Source organism: Pinus tabuliformis, chromosome Q (assembly GCF_031772625.1).
Source record: "Pinus tabuliformis cultivar Carrire ecotype Pingquan chromosome Q, CPIR1, whole genome shotgun sequence".
Taxonomy (NCBI): domain Eukaryota; kingdom Viridiplantae; phylum Streptophyta; class Pinopsida; order Pinales; family Pinaceae; genus Pinus; species Pinus tabuliformis.
The window spans coordinates 224,067,727-224,089,513 of record NC_142296.1 but is presented as its reverse complement, the minus strand read 5'-3'; the positions used below and the strand labels follow the sequence as shown (position 1 = coordinate 224,089,513).

The 21,787-nt window shown below is 37.9% G+C and overlaps 1 protein-coding gene across 1 annotated transcript; it reads left to right on the top strand.

The window, feature by feature from the left end:
• Window positions 1-1,620: 1,620 nt before the first annotated feature.
• On the top strand, window positions 1,621-20,096 carry EMB2731 (ER membrane protein complex subunit 8/9 homolog). The gene is made up of 5 exons (XM_089384216.1): window positions 1,621-2,164; window positions 4,107-4,258; window positions 4,402-4,461; window positions 19,181-19,353; window positions 19,617-20,096. Exons 1-5 carry the CDS (start codon window positions 1,930-1,932, stop codon window positions 19,645-19,647), a joined length of 651 nt encoding a protein of 216 aa, XP_089240342.1. The 5' UTR covers window positions 1,621-1,929; the 3' UTR covers window positions 19,648-20,096.
• The last annotated feature ends 1,691 nt before the right edge of the window (window positions 20,097-21,787 follow it).

The following is a 21,787-nucleotide window of genomic DNA, read 5'->3' as shown; positions in this document are numbered from 1 at the left end:
TTCGGAGTATCTTATCAAGTGGAAGAACTTATCCGCTGAAGATTCCACATGGGAGGATGAGAATTTTATACAAAAGCATCTAGAACTACTCAAGCATTGAGGACAACACTTTTTTGAAGGAGAGGGGCATGTTGGGTCCCTATAATACTAGTGATTACCCCATTACTATTGTAGTTGTACCCCTTATTAATATTGTTGTGCCCCTATTGTCTCCATATTGTTATTACTGTGCCCCATAGAATCCCTCTATTGTTATTTTTGTGGCTTTATATTATTATTGTTAGGTCCACTGGGTTATATTGTGACTCCTTAGACTCCTATATATAGAAAGGAGGTTTTGTCATTTGAATCATCCAAGAATTGTTCATTTATGTAATGTAAAGGAGGTTGCCCCTCGAAGAGGCTAAATTTTAAGGCGTTGATCTATATTTTCTATCTTTTTCTTGAGCTGGTTTCATAACAATGAGTGTATTCACATAGGTAGTAGTCCTCCTAGTAACATAATGGTTGGTTGGTTGCTAGATGAATATGCATGCTTGTTCATTCTCCCCCTCCTTCTCCATGGGATGTGTGTATCATAGTCCCTTATTATTATCTAATTTAAAGCTATCATAACCTAGTCATATGCCAAATTGACAAATGGGACCACCTTGTTTTGGGACACGAGCCCCACCTTACGTCAATATTTACAATCTCCTCTCCTCCCCTATCATTTTGCAAAACACGTTAGTTCAAAATCTTTAATACAATCAAAGACCAAAATTAATTACCATAAATACCTAATTACCTACTACCTAATGAATTAATTATCAACATGATTTGATACTACAAAAAAGAAATCATGTGAAACACATAGCTAAAGTGTATATTGTTGAAAAATTAGTAGTTTAAAACATCTTGTGAATGTGTTGCATTGTACCTGGACTTAATTCACAACGATCAAGTCACTCTAAAAGTGATTAGCTAGTGGAGGTGAGTCTTTTTTACTTCCATTCTATTTCAAGTTTACCTATTGAGCCATGGCTTAATGACTCAGACAAGGTATTGTTATATAAATAACTCAAGTTCAAATTTAGACAAACATAGAGTTGCTGTATGTATGTGAAGGGAGGTGCTTTTCCATCATAAACAAGATTTAACATATGTGCAATAAATTTACAAACCAAGTGTTTTTCTTTTTGATATGGTGGAATGAGTAAGTAAGGTGGGCTTGTACTCATGTAACATGGGGTAGATGTCTTTCACTACCACTATAACCTCTAGATATACCCAAGAACCTAACCACTCCTAGTTAAAATTTAAACCAATAATGTCACGAAAAATGCTTTAACTATATATATATTTTGATAAATTTTTTTAGATTAATTACATCATAAGTGGTTGATAAAAAATTACTCAAATTTAATAATATATCAAATTAATACATGAAATGAGATTTCTTATCAAGACTATTAAATTTTGATTGATTTAAAATTAAACAAAACTCTTAAAAAATATCATTCCACATTTCGACCATGATATAACTTTAGTGTTTTTTAACTAAATTTGTATGACATTGTGGCCCAACAAATATATCTTGGAAGAGTTTAACTAATCCCTCTTTTGTCTATATATTAAGCCGCAAGGATGTAAGAATTATCAGGCTCCATAAAACTTCGTTGTCTTTACACGCCCTCAGAACACAGCGAAAATATTTATTACATATTTAACCCTAGTGCAGATAAAGCCCTGTATATTATGGTGTACCTTCGGCATGTGGAAAGTAAAGCATCGTCTGTCATCTCAGTGATCTTCTAGCTCTCAGTGAGCTTCTGGCACACATAGTTCAAGAATTATTGGAAATTTTTGTATTTTATGCAGGGTCAGTGACCTTAATTTTTCATCGAACCAGGTTGAGATCCGGATTGAATTAGACCTCGCGAAGGCATAATGGGGCAGTCCAGATACGAGATAAGTCAGACTGCCTATGTGAAACTTGTATTGCATGCCTTGAAGCATAAGACCTCCGCTGTCAATGGCATCTTAGTGGGCAGACTCAAACAATCCTCTGCTTCAGAGGACAATAACAGCATTAGCACAGAAGCCGTGGAGATCATCGATATTATTCCTCTTTCTCATTCTCAGCTCGGCCTCTTACCCACTTTGGAGATCGCTATCACTCAGGTATGTCAACATTTTTTTTGTGAACCAATAAACCATGCCCATTACTATGCTGGATCCAAATTAAGTTTGGTTTCAGGACTAACAGACTGACTACAGGGACGGTATCTCTTCAGCGTTCTCTGATCTGGGCCATGTCATAGGTTAATTGTTTAGTTTATTTAGTTAATTTTCATTCCAGGCGTCATGCACCAAGGGGGTATTCTTCAACGTTATTTACAGTAAAAGTAACGAAGCCTTGATTTTTTTTTCGTAATTAGTTTGATTTAGAATTGCTTTCCGCAAACATGCCCCGGGGTCGCAACTCATAACATTGACTTCCTTCGGCCAAGGTGTTAGCTCTGAGGTATATCTATTCTGCCAAAATTGCTCTAAGGGGTTTCTATTTCTCCAAATCCTAAGATTTGCCCCGGCCTCGTCTCTTTTTTACATGCTGTTCGGGTGGGGCAGACCACAGTGAGAATGGAACCCCGGTGGACAGCATAATACTCCCTCACCAAAGAATCAAGACCCTACTGGCTAAGCATTGATGGTTTGATTTATGTTCAATATAGGACCCCTTTTTTTATAGGATCATGTTCATAGCTCCTTTCTTGGATTCGATCCTCATAAGACCTTTACCAATGTCATGAACTTTGCGAATTTTAGGTGCTTCTTGCCAGGAGCATTTGCCTATATGAGTTGTTTATTGATTGATTTGTTGTGTACACAAGTCTCCCTTCTTCCCGGGAACAGTATATTTTGTAGTCACTATCTGGAAGCTTCACAAATACAATATTTTTCCGCATTGTGTGATAACTATTGAGAAAATTAGGACATGAGCCAAAATGGAGTATTCTCCAGATGCAGGGCTTCAGTTCAATGGGCATGCTGTCTAGCAATAGCAGCATGTTTGCACCAATGGTTACAGGTCTGATTACATTTTGGATCTTGCGCTTGGAGGGTGGTAGTTACTATCCAGGCTAAGCCTATTACTGATATTGCTGTAATTGCACCTACTGCATATTGTTATAATTCACCTGCTGTGGCCTATGTAATAAATTAAAAAGACGTCCACCTTAACTACTGAAAATCAGGTCATGCCAATGTCTAATTCTGACTATCTTCAGAATCTCAGCGAAATTTGAAAATAAATTCACTGATTAATTTTGAATCTCACCAAAATTTGAAAATAAATTCATTGATTAATCCTGATAATGAAGAAAATGGAGCAATTATTTTGAATAAAATATTTTTTTTTTAAAACTATTAAGATGGTCAAAATTTAAATATGTGCATACTAGGCTCTCTCTATAAAAAAGAAAAAGAAAAAGAAGTGAGCTGCAAAGGCAGCCTCCACAAGCTAAGTATCCTAGAGTCCAGATTACAAAGTTGCCCTATCTCATAGTACAAAATTGCCTGACAGACTTAAAAGCCAAGAAAATACCTTTCACAGTCATTAAAAAAAGTGCTAGAACAGGCCTGCTGACACACACAACTAGATGAATCCAGAAAATAAGAAAATAAAAATATTCTGTTGATTTATTACTGCATTGGGCTATGGGTTGTCACAGTCCTTGGGGTGTGGCCTCGGGAAATGTCACAAATCAGTTTCAAGTGATAGAAAAAACATGAAAAGCAGCACATGCAAAGGATTGCAGACATTTTCCTAAGTGTTAATACTGCAAATTGAGAGAAATTTATTGCACTTGTCCAAAAATCTGAACTTTTAGCATATCATTTTCTATTCTGTATATAAAAAAATAATTTCAAACAATCACAGAATATGCGCTTTAAACATAATATGCTTTCAGATCATTAGTGGGAAATATATTGTTTTGAATCTTGCTTGGAAAATCAATTGCATTGAGAAGACTTTATGAAATTAAAGATTAAGGTAATAAATCTTGAACATCAAAAATGTTTAATTCCATCTTATTGACAGATCTGACTTGTTGCTAAAACAGGGGAAGAGTACTTTGCTTCGAAAGGAGACAGATTGAGTGTGGTGGGCTATTATCATGCAAATGAGCGATATGAAGACCTTGAGCTTAGTTCCTTAGCCAAGAAAATTGGTGATCACATTACTCGTTATTGTCCTCAAGCAGCAATACTTTTGGTAGGTATAAGTTATCCTTAGCAACTTGAAACCTCTTGCTTCGGACCTTTGGCTTCATGACATGTCTTCTTTTTGTTCAAAGGAAAAGAGATGTTTCTAGGACTGATGTTTCCGTATGTCTTGATGTATGATCCTTTTTGCAGCTGGATAACAAGCTACTAGAAGAATTACCTAGAGGTGGAAGCAAGAGGCCAGTTGTACAGGTTGGTTTCTTGAACCCAAAATGAAGTGATGAGTGAGTAAATGAATGCCCATTAAAACCAAATTGCCAATGCTACTTAAAATTTCATCAAAGCGTAGCTAGATAACTAAAAGGTTTTTTCAGGTCCATTGAAATATCAAAATGCTTCCTACTTGTTGAAAAACTATAACCAACACTTTTACAATTAATTTCGAAATGGTTAAATGTAGCGAATCTTTATTGGAATAATTTAATAGTGGATGCCACTTTTAATAGTGGATAGAGGTTGCGCTGGGATGAATAATTTAATAGTGGATGCCACTTTTAGGTGGTTAGCAACATTCAATATTCTATCAGGGAATCACAATTGATGATATGGCAAGTTGGTGAAGCCAAAAATTAGAAATCTGGGACTATTTGTGTCTTTTACTGTGTGGAAAATGGTGATGAATGTCAAGTGGTGTTAACCATGTGTGTTTTTTCCACATGGAATGTTTGGCCATTCTCTAGCCTTTCACTCTATGAATCAAGTAGTATGGATGATTCACTAGTTGCCTCGTAGAATCTGAGTAGGTTGATTTGTGTGCTAAGAGACTTAAGTCCATAACAGCTACTGCTACTACTTTGTAATGTCCTAGGGAAATTTTGCCCTAGGTTTTTCTTAATTAACTAGGGTTTTACAACAAATTTCTTTCGCTTTGTTCAACAATGAAACAAATAATTCATTCAGTAACACAGCATATGAATGAGCAATATAAACTCCAATAAATGGCACTGCCCTCTCAGCAAAAATATTCCATTCAACACAATACCATGATTCAATCCACAGATTTAGCAACAGTCCCAGTATGAACTCCAAATTCAACAGAGCTTGATCAATAAACAATTGTACCCTAAATGACCTGATATATATTATACTGATCCGCAGACTATGCAGTTGGTAATGTCTTGTGAAATGTCTGAATTGTCTCAGGAATGAAACCCTAATTCTGGTACAGGGAATTAACTGAGTGCCACTGGACTTTAGGGCCGAATTAACTCAGGATGATGAATGAGCTGTCTTAAATCTGCCAACGAAATCACCTCAGAACTCCTTCAAAATTGTCTCAAGGTCACTGTATTGTCTCAAGCTAAGTCACAAGACATGTCCTTAGGGGTCCTGTGTTCTGTATCTTGCGTGTCGGACACAACACGACCCATAAAACGTGTCCGACACGTTTTCCAATGTGTCCTAAAATCAGGACATGTGTTTGGGTCGTGTTGGACACGTGGCCTAAGGTGTTTTGATTTTAGGACATGTATCCCACTAAAATACCAAAGTAAAAAGCGTCACATCTTGATTTTTTTCATTTTTTTTGTCAATTTCGTGTCTGTTCGTGAGGTGTTAACCAACATGGATCTTAATGACCTAGTGCTGGAGCCAGTCACTTTTGATGATGAGTCTCTTGACGGGTCATTCTCCACACCAACAAATGAAACAGGAGATTTTGGATTGGGCATAGAGGAGGAGGATGGAGCAGAGGCAGATGGTAGTGGTAGTGATGGTGATTATGACATGGAGGAGGACCTGGACTATTGATAGGGTCGTGACTAGTGAGTCATGACCAGCACCACTTATGAGCTATGACTTTCCTACCTATTTTGTATCTACTCTATTTTGTATTTTCCTGTGGCATTCCCTCGATATCTATGTAATACATTTTGATTTTGATGACTTATTGAAAAATCTGCAATTTATGGTTTTAATATTAAGTTATGTTTGTAAATCTCTAGTTTTATTTTATTAATCATGATATTTATAAATTTCGAGTTTCTTATGTGCAGTACACGATGCGTCCATTGGTAGTGCTATGGTCCCTATCCACTTTTCCCAACTCATTGGTCAGACGAGAGGTGCTTCCCATGAGTCTCGGACTACATGGGTAGGATGTATGCTGGGGCATCATCAGGAGAAGGTGAACCATTCATTTTGCTCATATGCCGTAGGAGAAGGTGAACCACTCATCTTATGCATATGTCAATCATCATGGGGTACCACAGGGGAAGGTGAACCACTTACCCTGTATACAACGCACCAATAGGTGAAGGTGAACCACTCACCCTATGGTCGCTCATAGCTCCAAGAAGTAGCCCAAGCCCCCATGAGCTCTTAGAGCTCAATGTCCAACTCAGGGGGGACCCTCATGGGAGGGTGTTTCCACAATTCCAAGCCTAACCTCTCGAAAGGTTAAGAATTTGACCTTCCCCAAGGGCTTCGTGAGGATATCTATGACTTGCTCATTAGTCTTGACTCTAGATATGTTGGAGTGTTAATTTTAGGTATGTTCTATAATTAGAGCAATTTATTTCAAATTTCACAGTTAGCTCAATATCTTTTTCAGATTAGCAATCACATCAGCATTAAAATAAACTGCAGATGAAACATAAACATAAATCGCAGAAGACAAGCCAAGACAAGAGGACACAAGATGTGGCGCTAGCCAGGGACAAACCCCAATGTGGGGAAACCCTTGATCAATTCTTCTTATATGTTCTTCAATAGTTCAACAGAGGGAGAGAGAGAGATAGTACATTTACAACAGAAGTCAACACTTGGACTTATGTAGATAAGAGCATAGATCATTTTTAACAAGATGATACATGAGATCAGTTGAAGACATGCTACTTCCATTGATTCTTCAAGGTGACTCCTTCACATATCATTGTGTTGCATCTCGTCATCATGCTGCACCTCATCGTGCAGCACCATGCTGCACATGCTTGCTGTCCCATTGTGCCACTGCTGCACAATGTCATGGCTGTCCCGTTGTGCCACTGCTGCACTATGTCATGGCTGTCCCATTGTGCCACTACTGCACAATGTACTTGCTGTCCTATGTGTCCACCATGAAACATTGCAGCACTATGTTCTTGCTGTCCTATGTGTCCACCATGAAACATTGCAGCACTATGTACTTGCTGTCCTATGTGTCCACCATGAAACATTGCAACACTATGTACTTGCTGTCCTATGTGTCCACCATGAAACATTGCAGCACTATGTTCTTGCTGCTGTCCCAATTGTTATTGCAACACCATGATTGCTGTCCCAATTTGCAGCACCATGCTTGCTGTCCCAATTTGCATTGTTGTACCATGCTGCTGTCCCAATTTTGCAGCACCATGCTTGCTGTAGCTTTCAGTCTCCTCAACGTGCCCAAACAGTCACTTAATTTCCAGTGTTTAGTTCCTCATCTACTCGGCCTTGCAGCCTGCCCTCTCAGCCCTAAATCCTTGGCCCTCCATCCAACAATTTGGTCACTTGAAGTGGCCTGCGGCTAGGGCATCATGGACCTGCGGCTAGGGCAGGATAGACCAATGTTTAGGGCTTCCCCATAGGGTAGCGTTAGGGCTTCTCCATAGGGTAGTGTTAGCTCTTTTCCATAGGGTAGCGTTAGGGCTTCTCCATAGGGCAGCGTTAGCTCTTCTCCATAGGGCAGCGTTAGGGCTTCTCCATAGGGTAGCGTTAGCTCTTCTCCATAGGGCAGCGTTAGGGCTTCTCCATAGGGCAGTGTTAGGGCTTCTCCATAGGGCAACGTTAGCTCTTCTCCATAGGGCAGCGTTAGGCTTTCTCGATAGGGTAGCATTAGCTCTTCTCCATAGGGCAGCGTTAGGGCTTCTTCCTCCTAGATTTCTCTCACACTAAAACCCAAGACAAGTGGAGAGAAATCAAGAGAGAAGTTGTGTGTAAAATGACTCTCAAGTCATCTCCTTTTATACTAAAATGTTGAGCACATGAGGGGTTTATTTGGTTGCTGGCCGACCTTGACGAATTGTCTTATAACACAAATAAATTCATAACTCCATGAATACTTATCGAAATCGGATGATCTTTAGATCAATCCTACACCTCTCGATGAGAGGGATCCAAGAAAAATATCAGCTGCCATAAATAAGATGACCCACATGGAGTTTGGCCTTAGTTGCCAATTTTAACACTCCCTCTCAACTAGGGAGAAATCCCCTGATCCATATGTCCGACTGTACTATCTCTGCCATCAGTCCCCAACACTGCTCTGCTCTGCTCAGTTCTGCTCTGCTGAGCTTTGCTTTGCTCAGTTCTGCTCTGCTGAACCATGAAGAAGAAGAATTGATCAAGAATGTCTGATACCATTCTCTATTGACCCGAAGTCAGTTTCATATGAAGAGAGTGTGTCATACCATTCTTACTGACCTGAAGTCAGTTTTATTGATCCCAGATCAATATCACAAGAGAGTGTCTCAAACCACTCATATTGATCCCAGATCAGTTGGAGGTCATCCTAGCATAGGGAGTACGGTAGATACAATGATGCGTCCATCGATAGTACTACTATGGTCCCTAACCCCATTTCCCTGCTCATTGATCAGATGAGAGGTACTTCCCATGAGTCCTAGACTGCATGGATAGGATGCCTCGACAGGAGAACTAATCATCCTGTCCACAGGAGAACGAATCATCCTGTCCCACAGTCGCCACGAGAGAACTAATCATCCCGGCCCATAGGAGAACTAATCATCTTATTCCACAGTTGCCAGGGGAGAACTAATCATCCCGACCCACAGGAGAACTAATCATCATGTTCCATAGTCGCCATGAGGTATCACAGGAAAAGGTTGAACCTGTCACCCTGTACATAGCGCACCACCAGGGGAGGGTGAGTTGCCTTGTCGTCGTATGTCGCTCTAGTAAATACCCCAAGCCCCCCAGAGCTCCCAGATCTCAATGCATGCAACATGCAGGACCCTTTTACAAAGGTCTCTCAACGACTCCAAGTTGTTCGGGAAAATCAGAAATTTGATCTTTCACCGGGGCTTTGACAAAGTGTCTACGACTTGTACATCAGTCTCAATGCGATGGAGCCTCCTCGCTCATCGACTTACCATATCCTAGATAAGGTAGTATCTGATGTCCATCTGTTGGAGCAATCATCGAATACGAGATTCCTCAATAATCGAATCCCCCCTGGTTGTCACAAAGAATCACAGTGGTATTCATCATGTGTACAAACAACTCACTGATGAGCTTCCACAACCAGACAACTTCACACGAGATCATACTCGTAGCTATGTATTCAGTCTCGGCGGTGCTTATAGCAATCAACTTCTGCTTCCTGCTCATCCATGATATCGAAGCAGAATCCAAAGAGAACCAGCACTGAGAAGTGCTCTAGCGATCCTCCACACTATCTGCCTAGTCAGCGTTCGAATAAACACGCAACTTCATATTTCCGGCAATGTATCTCAATCCATGAGAGATTGTGCCCTGAAGATATCTCAGAAGATTCTTGGCACCAATATTGCGAGGCTCAACCAAATATGAGCTCACCATGCTAATTGCAAAGCATATATATGGACGAAAGTTCACCAAGAACATCAATGCAGATGAGTTTATGAAACTCAGAGGCATTTCCCAAATCTGGTTCGGCATCATCACCATATAACTTCTGAAAGTTAAGATCCTCGAGGTGGTCATGGGCTTGCAGTTTACCATTCCACATCCGGAATCCAACTCCCTCTTATTTCTGCAAGTGAGAGGGTCTGCACCTATCAGAGATAGGTCGTTCTCAGAAGGTGCCGGTATGAGAGGTCTATTATCCGCAACCTTCAAACAATGGTTTGGATCGACTTCACTCTTAGTGAATCTCAGCTTCATCTGACAACGATCGATCCTCTCATACTAAGCTCGGGGTATTTTGTTTCAAGCCATAGAGGGCTTTTTTCCCCCTGCACACATGAGATTCCCAATTATGAATCTCAAACCTCTCGTGATGTTCCAAACCTGTGGACCTGCTACATGAGGGGGATGGTCTCCTTGTAAGGTTTTCCTTCAATACATCTTAGACATGTACCTTCATGCTCTTCTTGAATTCAGGCATCCCTATTACCATCTGACTCACATCGGGTAGGGCCCCATAATAGACCTCCGGTGCTATAGATGAGATGTGTCAATTGACATGCTCCTCAATGGACCATCCTGCAACTTGGTACAAATTACCAATTCTGAACCCATGAGTAAAAGCATCTTTGAAAATTCTATTTTCAAACACGTACCTTTCCATCGATGAATGCCACCTTGAAACCTTTGACTTCCATTGCCGAAATGGACACTAGGTTCTTCTTGCGATCAGGTACATAAAAGAGATTCTGTAAATGAATTAGGTTACCCTCGTTCAATTCAGGGGTAACATTTCCTACACCCTTTCCGGGATAGGTGGCATCGGCTCCAAGTATAATCCCACGATTGTTTCCATCTCTACCAAATTGGTGAGAGCACCCTTCTATCCATTGAAGTGCTTTGGGGCACTACAATTAATAAGCCACTTTCCCAAAGAATCTGAAGGAGAGGGCCAATACAAGATAACGCTTCTTTATCTTATTAGAAACAACATCTGGTTCTTCATACCTGGGGTTCCTTGCTTTCTCTGAAGAGTCGGTCGTTTCCTTGATGACCTGCACTACTTGTCATTCCTTGACCATTGAAGATGTCCCTGGAATGATTGTTATCATCATCAAGTGATGTGTCCCTGCCATTCGGACACTCCTTCGCATAATGGCCGAACTAGTTATCTGCCTTTCCTTCCACCCTGAGATCCGGTCTTCTCAATGAAGTGATCTTTAGGTAGGCCATATTCCGCTGCACCATACTGATAATATTCTCTGCTTCGATTTCACCCTCGGTGAATTTGAAGAGGGATGAGGAACCCATTGATCCTTTTGTCCTTTCCTAACTGTCTTCAGTGATTGCTCTTTCACTCTTGCTTGGGCTTTGTCTTTACCTCACCTCTGATACCATGTTAATTTTAGGTATGTTCTATGCTTAGAGCAATTTATTTCAAATTTCACAGTTAGCTCAATATCTTTTCCAGATTAGCAATCACATCAACATTAAAATAAACTGCAGATAGAACATAAACATAAATCGCAGAAGACAAGCCAAGACAAGAGGACACAAGATGTGGCGCTAGCCAGGGACAAACCCCAATGTGGAGAAACCCTTGATCAATTCTTCTTATATGTTCTTCAATAGTTCAGCAGAGGGAGAGAGAGAGATAGTACATTTACAACATAAGTCAACACTTGGACTTATGTAGATAAGAGCATAGATCATCTCTAACAAGATGATACATGAGATCAGTTGAAGACATGCTGCTTCAACTGATTCTCCAAAATGACTCCTTCACCTATCATTATGTTGCATCTCGTCATCATGCTGCACCTCATCGTGCAGCACCATGCTGCACATGCTTGCTGTCCCATTGTGCCACTGGTGCACAATGTCATGGCTGTCCTGTTGTGCCACTGCTGCACAATGTCATGGTTGTCCCATTGTGCCATTGCTGCACAATGTACTTGCTGTCCTATGTATCCACCATGAAACATTTCAGCACTATGTGCTTGCTGTCCTATGTGTCCACCATGAAACATTGCAGCTCTATGTTCTTGCTGCTGTCCCAATTGTTATGGCAGCACCATACATGCTGTCCCAATTTGCAGCACCATGCGTGCTGTCCCAATTTGCATTGTTGTACCATGCTGCTGTCCCAATTTTGCAACACCATGCTTGCTGTAGCTTTCAGTGTACTCAACCTGCCCAAACAGTCACTTAATTTCCAGTGTTTAGTTCGTCATCTACTTGGCCTTGCAGCTTGCCCTCTCGGCCCTAAATCCTTGGCCCTCCATCCAACAATTCGGTCACTTGAAGTGGCCTACGGCTAGGGCATCATGGACCTACGGCTAGGGCAGGATAGACCAACGTTTAGGGCTTCTCCATAGGGCAGCGTTAGGGCTTCTTCATAGGGCAACGTTAGCTCTTCTCCATAGGGCAACGTTAGGGCTTCTTCATAGGGTAGCATTTGCTCTTCTCCATAGGGCAGCGTTAGGGCTTCTCCATAGGGCAACATTAGGGTTTCTCCATAGGGCAGCGTTAGGGCTTCTCCATAGGGTAGCATTAGGGCTTCTTTCTCCTAGATTTCTCTCACACTAAAACTCAAGACACGTGGACAGAAATCAAGAGAGAAGTTGTGTGTAAAATGACTCTCAAGTCATCTCTTTTTATAGTAAAACGTTGAGCACATGAGGGGTTTATTTGGTTGCTGGCCGACCTTGACGAATTGTTTTATAACACAAATAAATTCATAGCTCCGTGAATACTTATCGGAATCGGATGATCTTTAGATCAATCCTACACCTCTTGATGAGAGAGGGATCCAAGAAAAATATCAGCTGCCATAAATAAGATGACCCACATGGAGTTTAGCCCTAGTTGCCAATTTTAACATGGAGCCTTATTGCTCCCCGCTGTACCATATCCTAGATAAATTGGTTTTTGATATCAATGTGCTTGGAGCGCTTGTGGAACACGAGATTCTCTAAAAGGAAAATCCCACTTTGGTTGTCGCAGAAGAGCACAGTGGTATCTAACACGTGCTCAAATAGCTCATTGAAGAGCTTCCTCAACCAAACAACTTAACAACAGGCCATAATAGCTGCAATGTATTTGACCTCGACAGTGCTTAAAGCAACCGATTTTTGCTTCCTGCTCATCCAAGAAATTGAAGCAGGCCCTAATGAGAAGCAACATTCAGACGTGCTCTTATGATCCACCACACTGCTAGCCCAATCAACATGTGTATATCCATGCAGTCTCAAATTCCCGACAACGTATCTCAGTCCATAATTGATTGTGCCTCGAAGATATCTCAAGAGATTCTTAGCAGCGATCCAATGTATGTGATGAGGCTCGACCATAAATTGACTCAACATATTCACAGCGAAGCATATGTCAGGACAGGAGTTTACCAAGAACATCAGGGCCCCCACAAGTTATCTACATTTAGAGCGGTTTGCCAATTCAGGCCCAACAACACTTCCACATAGCTTCTTGAAGTTGAGTTCCATTGGAGTAGACACAAACTTGCAATCCGCCATCCCATATCTCTAGAGCAACTTCACAATGTATTTTCCTTGAGAAAGGAAAATCTTACTTGGATTTTGCCAAACCTCCAAGCCTAGGAAGTAGTGCATTAAACCTAGGTCCTTCATCTCGAATTCGGAAGCCAACTCCCTTGTACACTGATAAATGAGAGGGTCTGCACTTGTCAGATTAGGATCAACTTCTCTCCTTATAAGTCCCAGCTTCATAAGATAGCCATCAATCCTCTCATACCAAGCCCTGGGGGCTTTCTTCAACTTGCACACGTGTGTCCTTCGATCTTGTACTTTGAACCTCGAAGGTTGTTCCAAGTAGACTTCCTCCTTAAGCGAGCCATGCAAGAAAGTGGTCTTAACATCCATTTGGTGTAGGCTCCATCCCTGAAAGATGGCAAGCTAAGCCACCAGGTCTTCAGGAAGAAAACACACACTGACAAGTATCTTCATGCAAACTCCCACCACCATCCTAAGCAAAAAATGGGTGTCATCAAAACCCTAACCACCAGAGCCTCTAGAATCTCCGACCCAGAGCATCTAAAGGAAGAACTTATCCATCTCCATGAAGTTTTTGTAAACAATGGCTATCAACATCACACCATCAGCAAAATTATTAAAAACTCCTTAACCAATAAACAAAACAAAAAGAAATCATTTGATAACCCTAGAATATCCCTTCCCTACATCAAAGGAATCACTGATAAAATTGCCAAAGTTCTAGCTAAGCATAACATTATGGTAGCTTTCACCCCCCCTAACACCATAAAAAACATGCTTGAATCTGCAAAAGATGCAATTGACCCAAAAAGTCACAAAGGCGTTTATTCGATTCCCTGTTCGTGTGGTAAAGTTTATATAGGGGAAACAGGGAGATCCCTTGGAGTAAGACTAAAAGAGCACATTAGTGATATTAATAGAAATAGGTCTGATAAATCAGGTCTTGCAGAGCATGCTTGTTCCTCCTCTCACTATATATGCATGGAACAAGCTAAATTAATCCACAAGGAAGACCACTATTTAAAAAGAAGAATTAAAGAGGCAATAGAAATTGAAAAGTCTTCTAATAATATGAATAGGGATGATGGTCTTAAACTAAGTAATACCTGGAAACCCTTGTTAAACAAAATAAAGTAACTTTAATTTATACAAATTCTCCCTTAAGACAGCATTCACAGCTCAAAAAAATAAATAAATTAATATTAACATATATATATATATATATATATATATATAATTGCATAAATTAATATCCAAATTCTATTAATTAATTAATTAAAAGTTAAACTAAATTTAAAATTAATTTAAATAATTAATTAATTAATTTAAATTGATCTTATTTTAAATTTAGTTTAAACTAATTTCATTTTTAATTTAGGCCAAATTAATTTAAGTGAATTAATTTTATTAAAAAAAAAAATATTAATTAAACTAAATTTAAAAATTAATTAATTAATGAATGAATGAATTAATTAATATAGTTTTAAATTTATTATTTAATCCAAATTTAAAATTAATTAATTAATTAAATTGGTTTTATGTTAAATTTAGTTTAAATTAATTTTATCTTTAGTTAGGTCAAATTAATCTATTTAAAATAATTTTTTTTACTTTTAATATAGTTTTAAATTTATTAATAAAATTAATCCAATTAAACTAAATTTAAAAATTAATTAATTAATTAGTTAATATAGTTTTAAATTGATTAATTAGACCAAATTTAAAATTAATTTAATTAATTAATTAAATTGATTTTATGTTAAGTTTAGTTTAAATTAATTTTATTTTTAGTTAGGTCAAATTAATCTATTAAAAAAAAAAAAATTACTTTTAATATAGTTTTAAATTTATTAATAAAATTAAAATTTAAAACAAAAATAAAAACTTATTGAATCCATTTAGTTTAAACTAATTTTATTTTTAATTTTAGGCCAAATTAATTTAAGTGAATTTATTTTATTTAAAAAATAAAATAAAAAACAAAAAAAAAAATAAATTTATTAATTAAACTAAATTTAAAAATTAATTAATTAATAAATTAATATAGTTTTAAATTTATTAATTAAACTATATTTAAAATTAATTTAATTAATTAATTAATTAATTAATTTATTAAATTGATTTTATTTAGTTTAAATTAATTTTATTTTTAATATTAGGTCAAATTAATCTAGTTAAAAAAATTTACTTTTAATATAGGTTTAAAAATCATTAATTAAATTAAAATTTAAAATCAAAATTTAAAATTTATTTAATCCATTTATTAATAAATTGATGAAATTCAAGCCGACCTCTCCAAACCTAGGTTATCTATCCATCCTTCTATTAATAGGTTCTCATTTTCTTGACTCTCTCTTTCTCAAAATGCAGATCTCATTACCCTGATGATGGACTCACCTAGCTAGTCCGAAACGTTGGTTTCAAAATTGCTCACAGGTCTTTCCATTTAATTAAATAATGGTATGTTCTATGCTTAGCACAATTTACTTCAATGTTCCTTAGCAGCCCAATAACAATTTCCAATTTCCAATAACAATCACAATAATCACATTGACAGTAAAAGCAGATAGAACATGAAACAAAATGCAGAAGACAAGCCAAGACAAGAGGACACCAGATTTGGCGGATGCCAGGGAAAAACCCCAATGTGGGGAAAACCCTTTGATCGAATCTTCTTATTATTATATCAAATGTTCAGCAGAGAGAGTACAAAACTCAAATTGACTTGTCCAATTCAAAGTCAAAACAACCCTGTAAATTTCTGCAGTCAATTGCAGGCAAACTTCAGCCCTAACCAGAAAAGTCAATGCTTGTCAAAGCAGCAATAGAATGTCTTCAAAACAGCTTGGTCTTCCCCAGTCAAACTTGGCCTGATCAGGAGGTCAAAGTGAGCCCAAAACAGTGATAAAGGCAATGGTCAAACTTGGTCAAACTGGTGTCTAAAATCTGCAGTCAACCTGCAATTTTGGTCTGCGGTCAAAGTACACAAAATACCTCGATTTCTGTTCCAAAAGATGCGGCCTGCTGAGACAGAAATAACCCAAAAAATTGAAGTCAAATGATTCCTAGAAGGTCACAGTCAACACTGGTCAAACTGCAGAATTTCTGTGATTTTTGGCCCTGCAATTTAGCTCTGAAATTTCGTCCTTGTGCCACACGTGGGAGAGAGAGAATGCCCAATGTTGTACGAACCAATGAGAGAAGGAGAGAGAATGTGTGAGTGATGAAGATGCCAAATGAGGTGAGGGGACACTTGTATTTATACAAGTCAACGAGGGTGATGAGTCATGTCTATTGGGCTTCATGAGCCTACATGATGAGGTGGCTGACCTGAACAAATTGTACATGAGCGGGCATAAATTCAAAATCATACTTCTTCTTGTCCAAATGAGATGATATTATCATATTTATATCAATCTTGGTCCTCTCGAAAAGAGGAATCTAATGCAATCATCATCTCCATCAAAGGAGCTGTCCCAAGGTGGAATTTGGCCCTAGTTGCCAATTTTAACAAATATTCATTCGGAAATTAGATTTTCTTGGATCCCCCCCCTTACACAGCTAGAGTATTGTTACTTCTTGTTGGTGAGAGTTGTCAGTTGTATAAGTAATGATCTGATTTCCTTATATTCTTGTCTAGCATTTTGTTATAGTTTTGGGCCCTTTGTGAGAGTCAAGTGATGGAGAGGGCATATCTCTGATTCTATGGGGGAGATGGTTCTTGGCACTGGGTCAGTACAATGTTGTGTCAGAAGCTGTTCTGTTTGTTTTGATTTCTTTCCTCTTTTAGATGCAATGTGAGTATGATCAATCTCATTTCTTTGCCCCCTATTTTATGTTCGTTTTCATCCACCAGGGGAGGTTTTGCTGTAAAGGAAATTAGAGACTCGGGACTTTTTAGGATTTGTATACTAGGAGCAATTTTGGTACTATAAAAATCATGGACAGATACGTAACCGAGATGTAGAGATGAGAGCAACTTATTTTCTATTCCAATACTTCAAATTATTTGATGTACAATGAAATCTTAAGGAGTGGATAATCAACCACTCGATTGATTCTCACTAATTGAAATATATTAGAAGTACACTCATCAAAACACGTTTTGACTTCATTTTGTTTAGACAATTTTGGCATTGTCTACCTTAATGGCATCCTAGGATACAATTTGACGTGAGCAAAGGATCTACAACATGTGAAAGTTGTACAAGAAAAACTGAGAAAATCTCTAATCCCACAGTTCATTTATTATCCCAATGCTACACTAACTATATTATCAATAGTATACATACAATATAACACAGATACAATATAACCATCTTAATGAAATTATATACTTTTTTTATATTTGGAACTGGACAATATAATATTAGAAAGCTGTAGCATAGCTAACAGCATACAAATAGAGCTGTTATCTAGCGCTAAACAAAATTTGAGAGTGAGTTACATGAGAGAGTTTGGAGATGATTGTGTGTTTTACATCTGAGCTATCTACGCGGGTATACTGCTTAATAAAAATGTCCAAAATTCAAACAACTTTAAAAATCATAAAACTTAACTGAACACATGCTGGCTGGTGGCCAACTCCTGGCCAATATTGGAGTGTAGGGAGGTCTGCTGGTCAACCTCCATGGCCTCTTTTGACTGATGATCAGTCTTCTCTTCTTCAAAATCTTCCTGAGCTGAGTTGATTGACAACCAGTGATTAGATGCAGTGGATGGAGAATCCTTGCGGTAATTCAGGAACAAGTTTCAGAGCATGCCACATTCTGCTTCAAGAATGTCCGATTTTGTCTTTTGCTGAACAAAGAGGCTCATGATAGTTGCATTCTAAGACATGTGAGATCCTTGGAGTCTCTTCCTGCTGATGAAGAACTCTTTGAAACTCTTGTAAATCCCTGAAATCAATGAGAGTTAATTCCTCTTTGAGTCTTCCTTTATGCTTGCTTTTGACAGAGTCAAGTGGGGACCAGGTTGACCAAAGCTTATACCAACACACTGAGTAGTTTTGGTCCTTTGGAATTCCATGTCACTTCGCTGCATTTCCAAAAGTTTCTGTTGCCTGGGTCCCAACTGTTGGGTTCCAAGTGATAGAACTAGCGGGCTGAACCCACAAGAAGATAACTCCTATCTTGATAACTGGTAGTCTTTTGCATGTGGCAAATATTGAATGTGTAAAGAACGGGCTTTGCATTCTTGTGTCTATTCAATGTATTGAGTTCACATTTACATGTTTCCGCAGCATGAAGCAGTATCCTATTAAAGTCTGCAACGCCATGCTACCATTTGGTATGTGTTACAGTTTCTATTATACTCATTGATGGAATTGTCAGTCTCTATTGATTCGTTCTTGAAATAATAGAAACAAGGTAAACTGTTTTGTGGCCCCCCTATTTATGTCATGACAAATAATTGGGTGCCATTTCATGAATTATTATTGTATTGGGTATATGACAAGTTTTGGAATTTAGGAATATTGGATTGTCCACATAAGGTATACACAGTGATTGATTTGTGTAGCTAAGGATACAAGGGGACTACAAATATGTAAAGCTTGTAAAGTCCCTGCCTACGACCGGGAGGGACAACAGAAAGTTCAATCGGGAGAGATCTTCAGTTCAAGGACAGGAGGAAACCACAAAGAGAGAGAGACACAGAGCTGAATTGTTGAAATAATTCATTGTGAAGAACACTATGTCTATGCAAATGCTCCAAAACAAATCTATTTTCACCCCTTTGTTTCCCATTGCATAATTGGGAAAAAAATGTTCTTACTGTTTTTTCTACTATTGCAGCTCTATACTCGAGATGCATCAAAAGTTTGGCGCCAAGCTGGATCAAGTGGAAGCCTAGGCGTGGGTTTGGTATTTAAAGAACCCACTGCTAACACAGTTCTTTGGGACTATATCACAGAGGGAAGGGAGCAAGATGTTGTGGATTTTGATGATCACCTGGATGACATTAGCAAGTAAGCAATGCTATGATTAAATTGCATTAAGAAATTCTAGTTTTCACTAAGCTCAAAAACACCAAATAAGTTGCTATCCCATTGGAAACAGATTCTAGAAAGATATTGTTGGTATGCTATGGCTACATGTTTTTACTCTGACTTGCAACGAAAATCTATCTCCCTGAAAATTTCATTGCTATGTTCTCTTTATTGATTCTATTTTTTAGGGCCCTTTATTTGTAGGTTTAACCATTTTGGTTTCTTGTTTGTTTTTTCTGCAGGGACTGGTTGAACAGTAACCTCTTCAACTAGAGACTTGCATTCCAGTAAAGGAGAAACTTTGTTTTTCGTGTAATCTTTCTAGTTTAACAAAATGTGGAACCGATTCTGTGGTTCACGAATTTATTCAAATTCATTCTTCTATTACGTTAGACAGCTTTGTAGGTATTGACTTACGAGGCATCTTCTTGTGGCTTTATTTCAAATTGACTCCTTCCTATAATTCCTATAATATGGAGAGGCCTTTTCTTTAGAAATCTTTGGAAGACGGGCTTTATTTAGTTTGTATGGCGTGCTGAATTTGTTTCTTCATCAACCGTTATGGTGCTTTTGAATGCGCCCTTCACATAACATTTCAAGAACTTCTTAGCTTTCTTCCTTTCATCTTGTTCTGCAACATTTAACCAATCCTTTCTATCCTCTAATTTGGTTAATGCATTTTTCTGGAAATAATCAAGTATTTATAAATCTACTTCATCTCATTGTAGCATTCATTGTGCTCATTTATACTATTATCTGTAAAATACCAGATGCAATTAAGATTATTTCTAAGTTAATGAAGGTGGTTTCTATGATTTCGATATCAAGGATAAAAGGATAATACGGTAATGGAAGGAAACTGTTTCCTTCAACTTCTACACAACCGAGAGAGTAGCTATCTTGATTCTGTGTTGTAGCGGAGATATTCAAATGTGAAGAGTGCTGCACATGGGACATGGGACTTTATGACAACACTGCATTAAACAAATGAAAGCATTTATAGATTTGTCATCAGTGATAAATAGTCACTATAGTATTACAATGCAGGTGCATAAGCTTCTTGGTGATTATAATTGGCCACCAAATGGATGTATGCTTTTGCAGATTAAAAGGTTGTGTAAGGTTTTTATTTTTATTTTTAAAGTGCCATCCGTTGCAGTAAGTGTTGCTAAACGTTTTGGTTAAAAGGGTTAAAAGTTAAAATTATTAAAAAAACAAAGAAATAAAGAAATTGGAGACTTTGACAAGAGCATTTGTATTGTTAAAAGAGCTTAGAACTCGAATAATACTTTTGTAAAAGTTATGTGTTTGGAAATTCGATTGATAGGATTTAGGAACTTGACTGTCATCAATGACATTCTCCCTATCAAGTTTAAGGTGAAAAGTATGTTGAAGGGATCCACGTTTGAGTGTTAGTTCTTTTTTGGAAGAGCTTTTTCATCACTATTTTTGGTGGTTTTGGCAGACCACTAACCATTGATGATGATGTCACTATACTCTATCAATGTACTTCCCACTAAAACCACTAACCATTGATGATGATGTCACTATACTCTATCAATGTACTTCCCACTTTGAAGTGCAGAGAGTAACATCTTTGACTTGTTTTTCAATTGAAAAGACATGTAGAATTGGGCCCAATCATGCACAAAATCTTCATTTGGAATAATTGTTTGAAAGCAAGCTTCTATTTTTGTGATAATATATTTGTGAAAATTAATATTTACTTATTTCTTAACTTGCCTATAAAACTCGTTGAACTTCTTTGACAAAATTTTGACTTCTAGGGAGTTATTTAGCTGCAATGAACTTTTTCGCTTTGAGGCCATGTTATGAAATATAACATATTAACATATGCAATGAGACATGAGACATGACACAAGAATTCGTAGAAAAGGATTTGAGTGATCTCAATAATATATTCATCCAATGATGTTAATAAATGTAACATGGATGTAATCTCCCTGTAAACTAAACAACGTCAACACATTGGCAACTCATAAAAGAGTTGATCACCAACTTTGTGATTTCCTTTGAATCACACGCTAGCATTTTATTCGAGCAAAAAGTACATTATTGTTGAGAAATCTATAGGGAAATAGCTAGAATGATTTCTCTTATACTTCATAACCGCTTGTGATATTTTTGTACTTTTTTTTTTTTACTTATTAGCTTATTCTCTTATTACTATGTTGTTCTTATCATCAAACAATTGCCAAAACAAGAAGATCAATAGAACACATGATATAAGCTGCCAGCTAGGGCCAAAACCTCTCCACTCGAGAGGAAAACCCACAAATCTCTTATATTCTTATAGATTCTTCAATTGACAAATTCCAAGACCTCTAGATCAAGACCAATACCCTTCCAAGACCAAGTGCAACCTTCTAGATGATGTGCTTCCTTTGTCCAA

Bases quoted from the DNA above. Each gene is read 5' to 3' on its own strand.
- EMB2731 (XM_089384216.1), top strand. From the start codon at position 1,930: ATGGGGCAGTCCAGATACGAGATAAGTCAGACTGCCTATGTGAAACTT. The intron at 4,259-4,401 runs GTAGGTATAAGT...TCCTTTTTGCAG, and splicing joins CTCAAGCAGCAATACTTTTG to CTGGATAACAAGCTACTAGA. The intron at 19,354-19,616 runs GTAAGCAATGCT...TTTTTTCTGCAG, and splicing joins CACCTGGATGACATTAGCAA to GGACTGGTTGAACAGTAACC.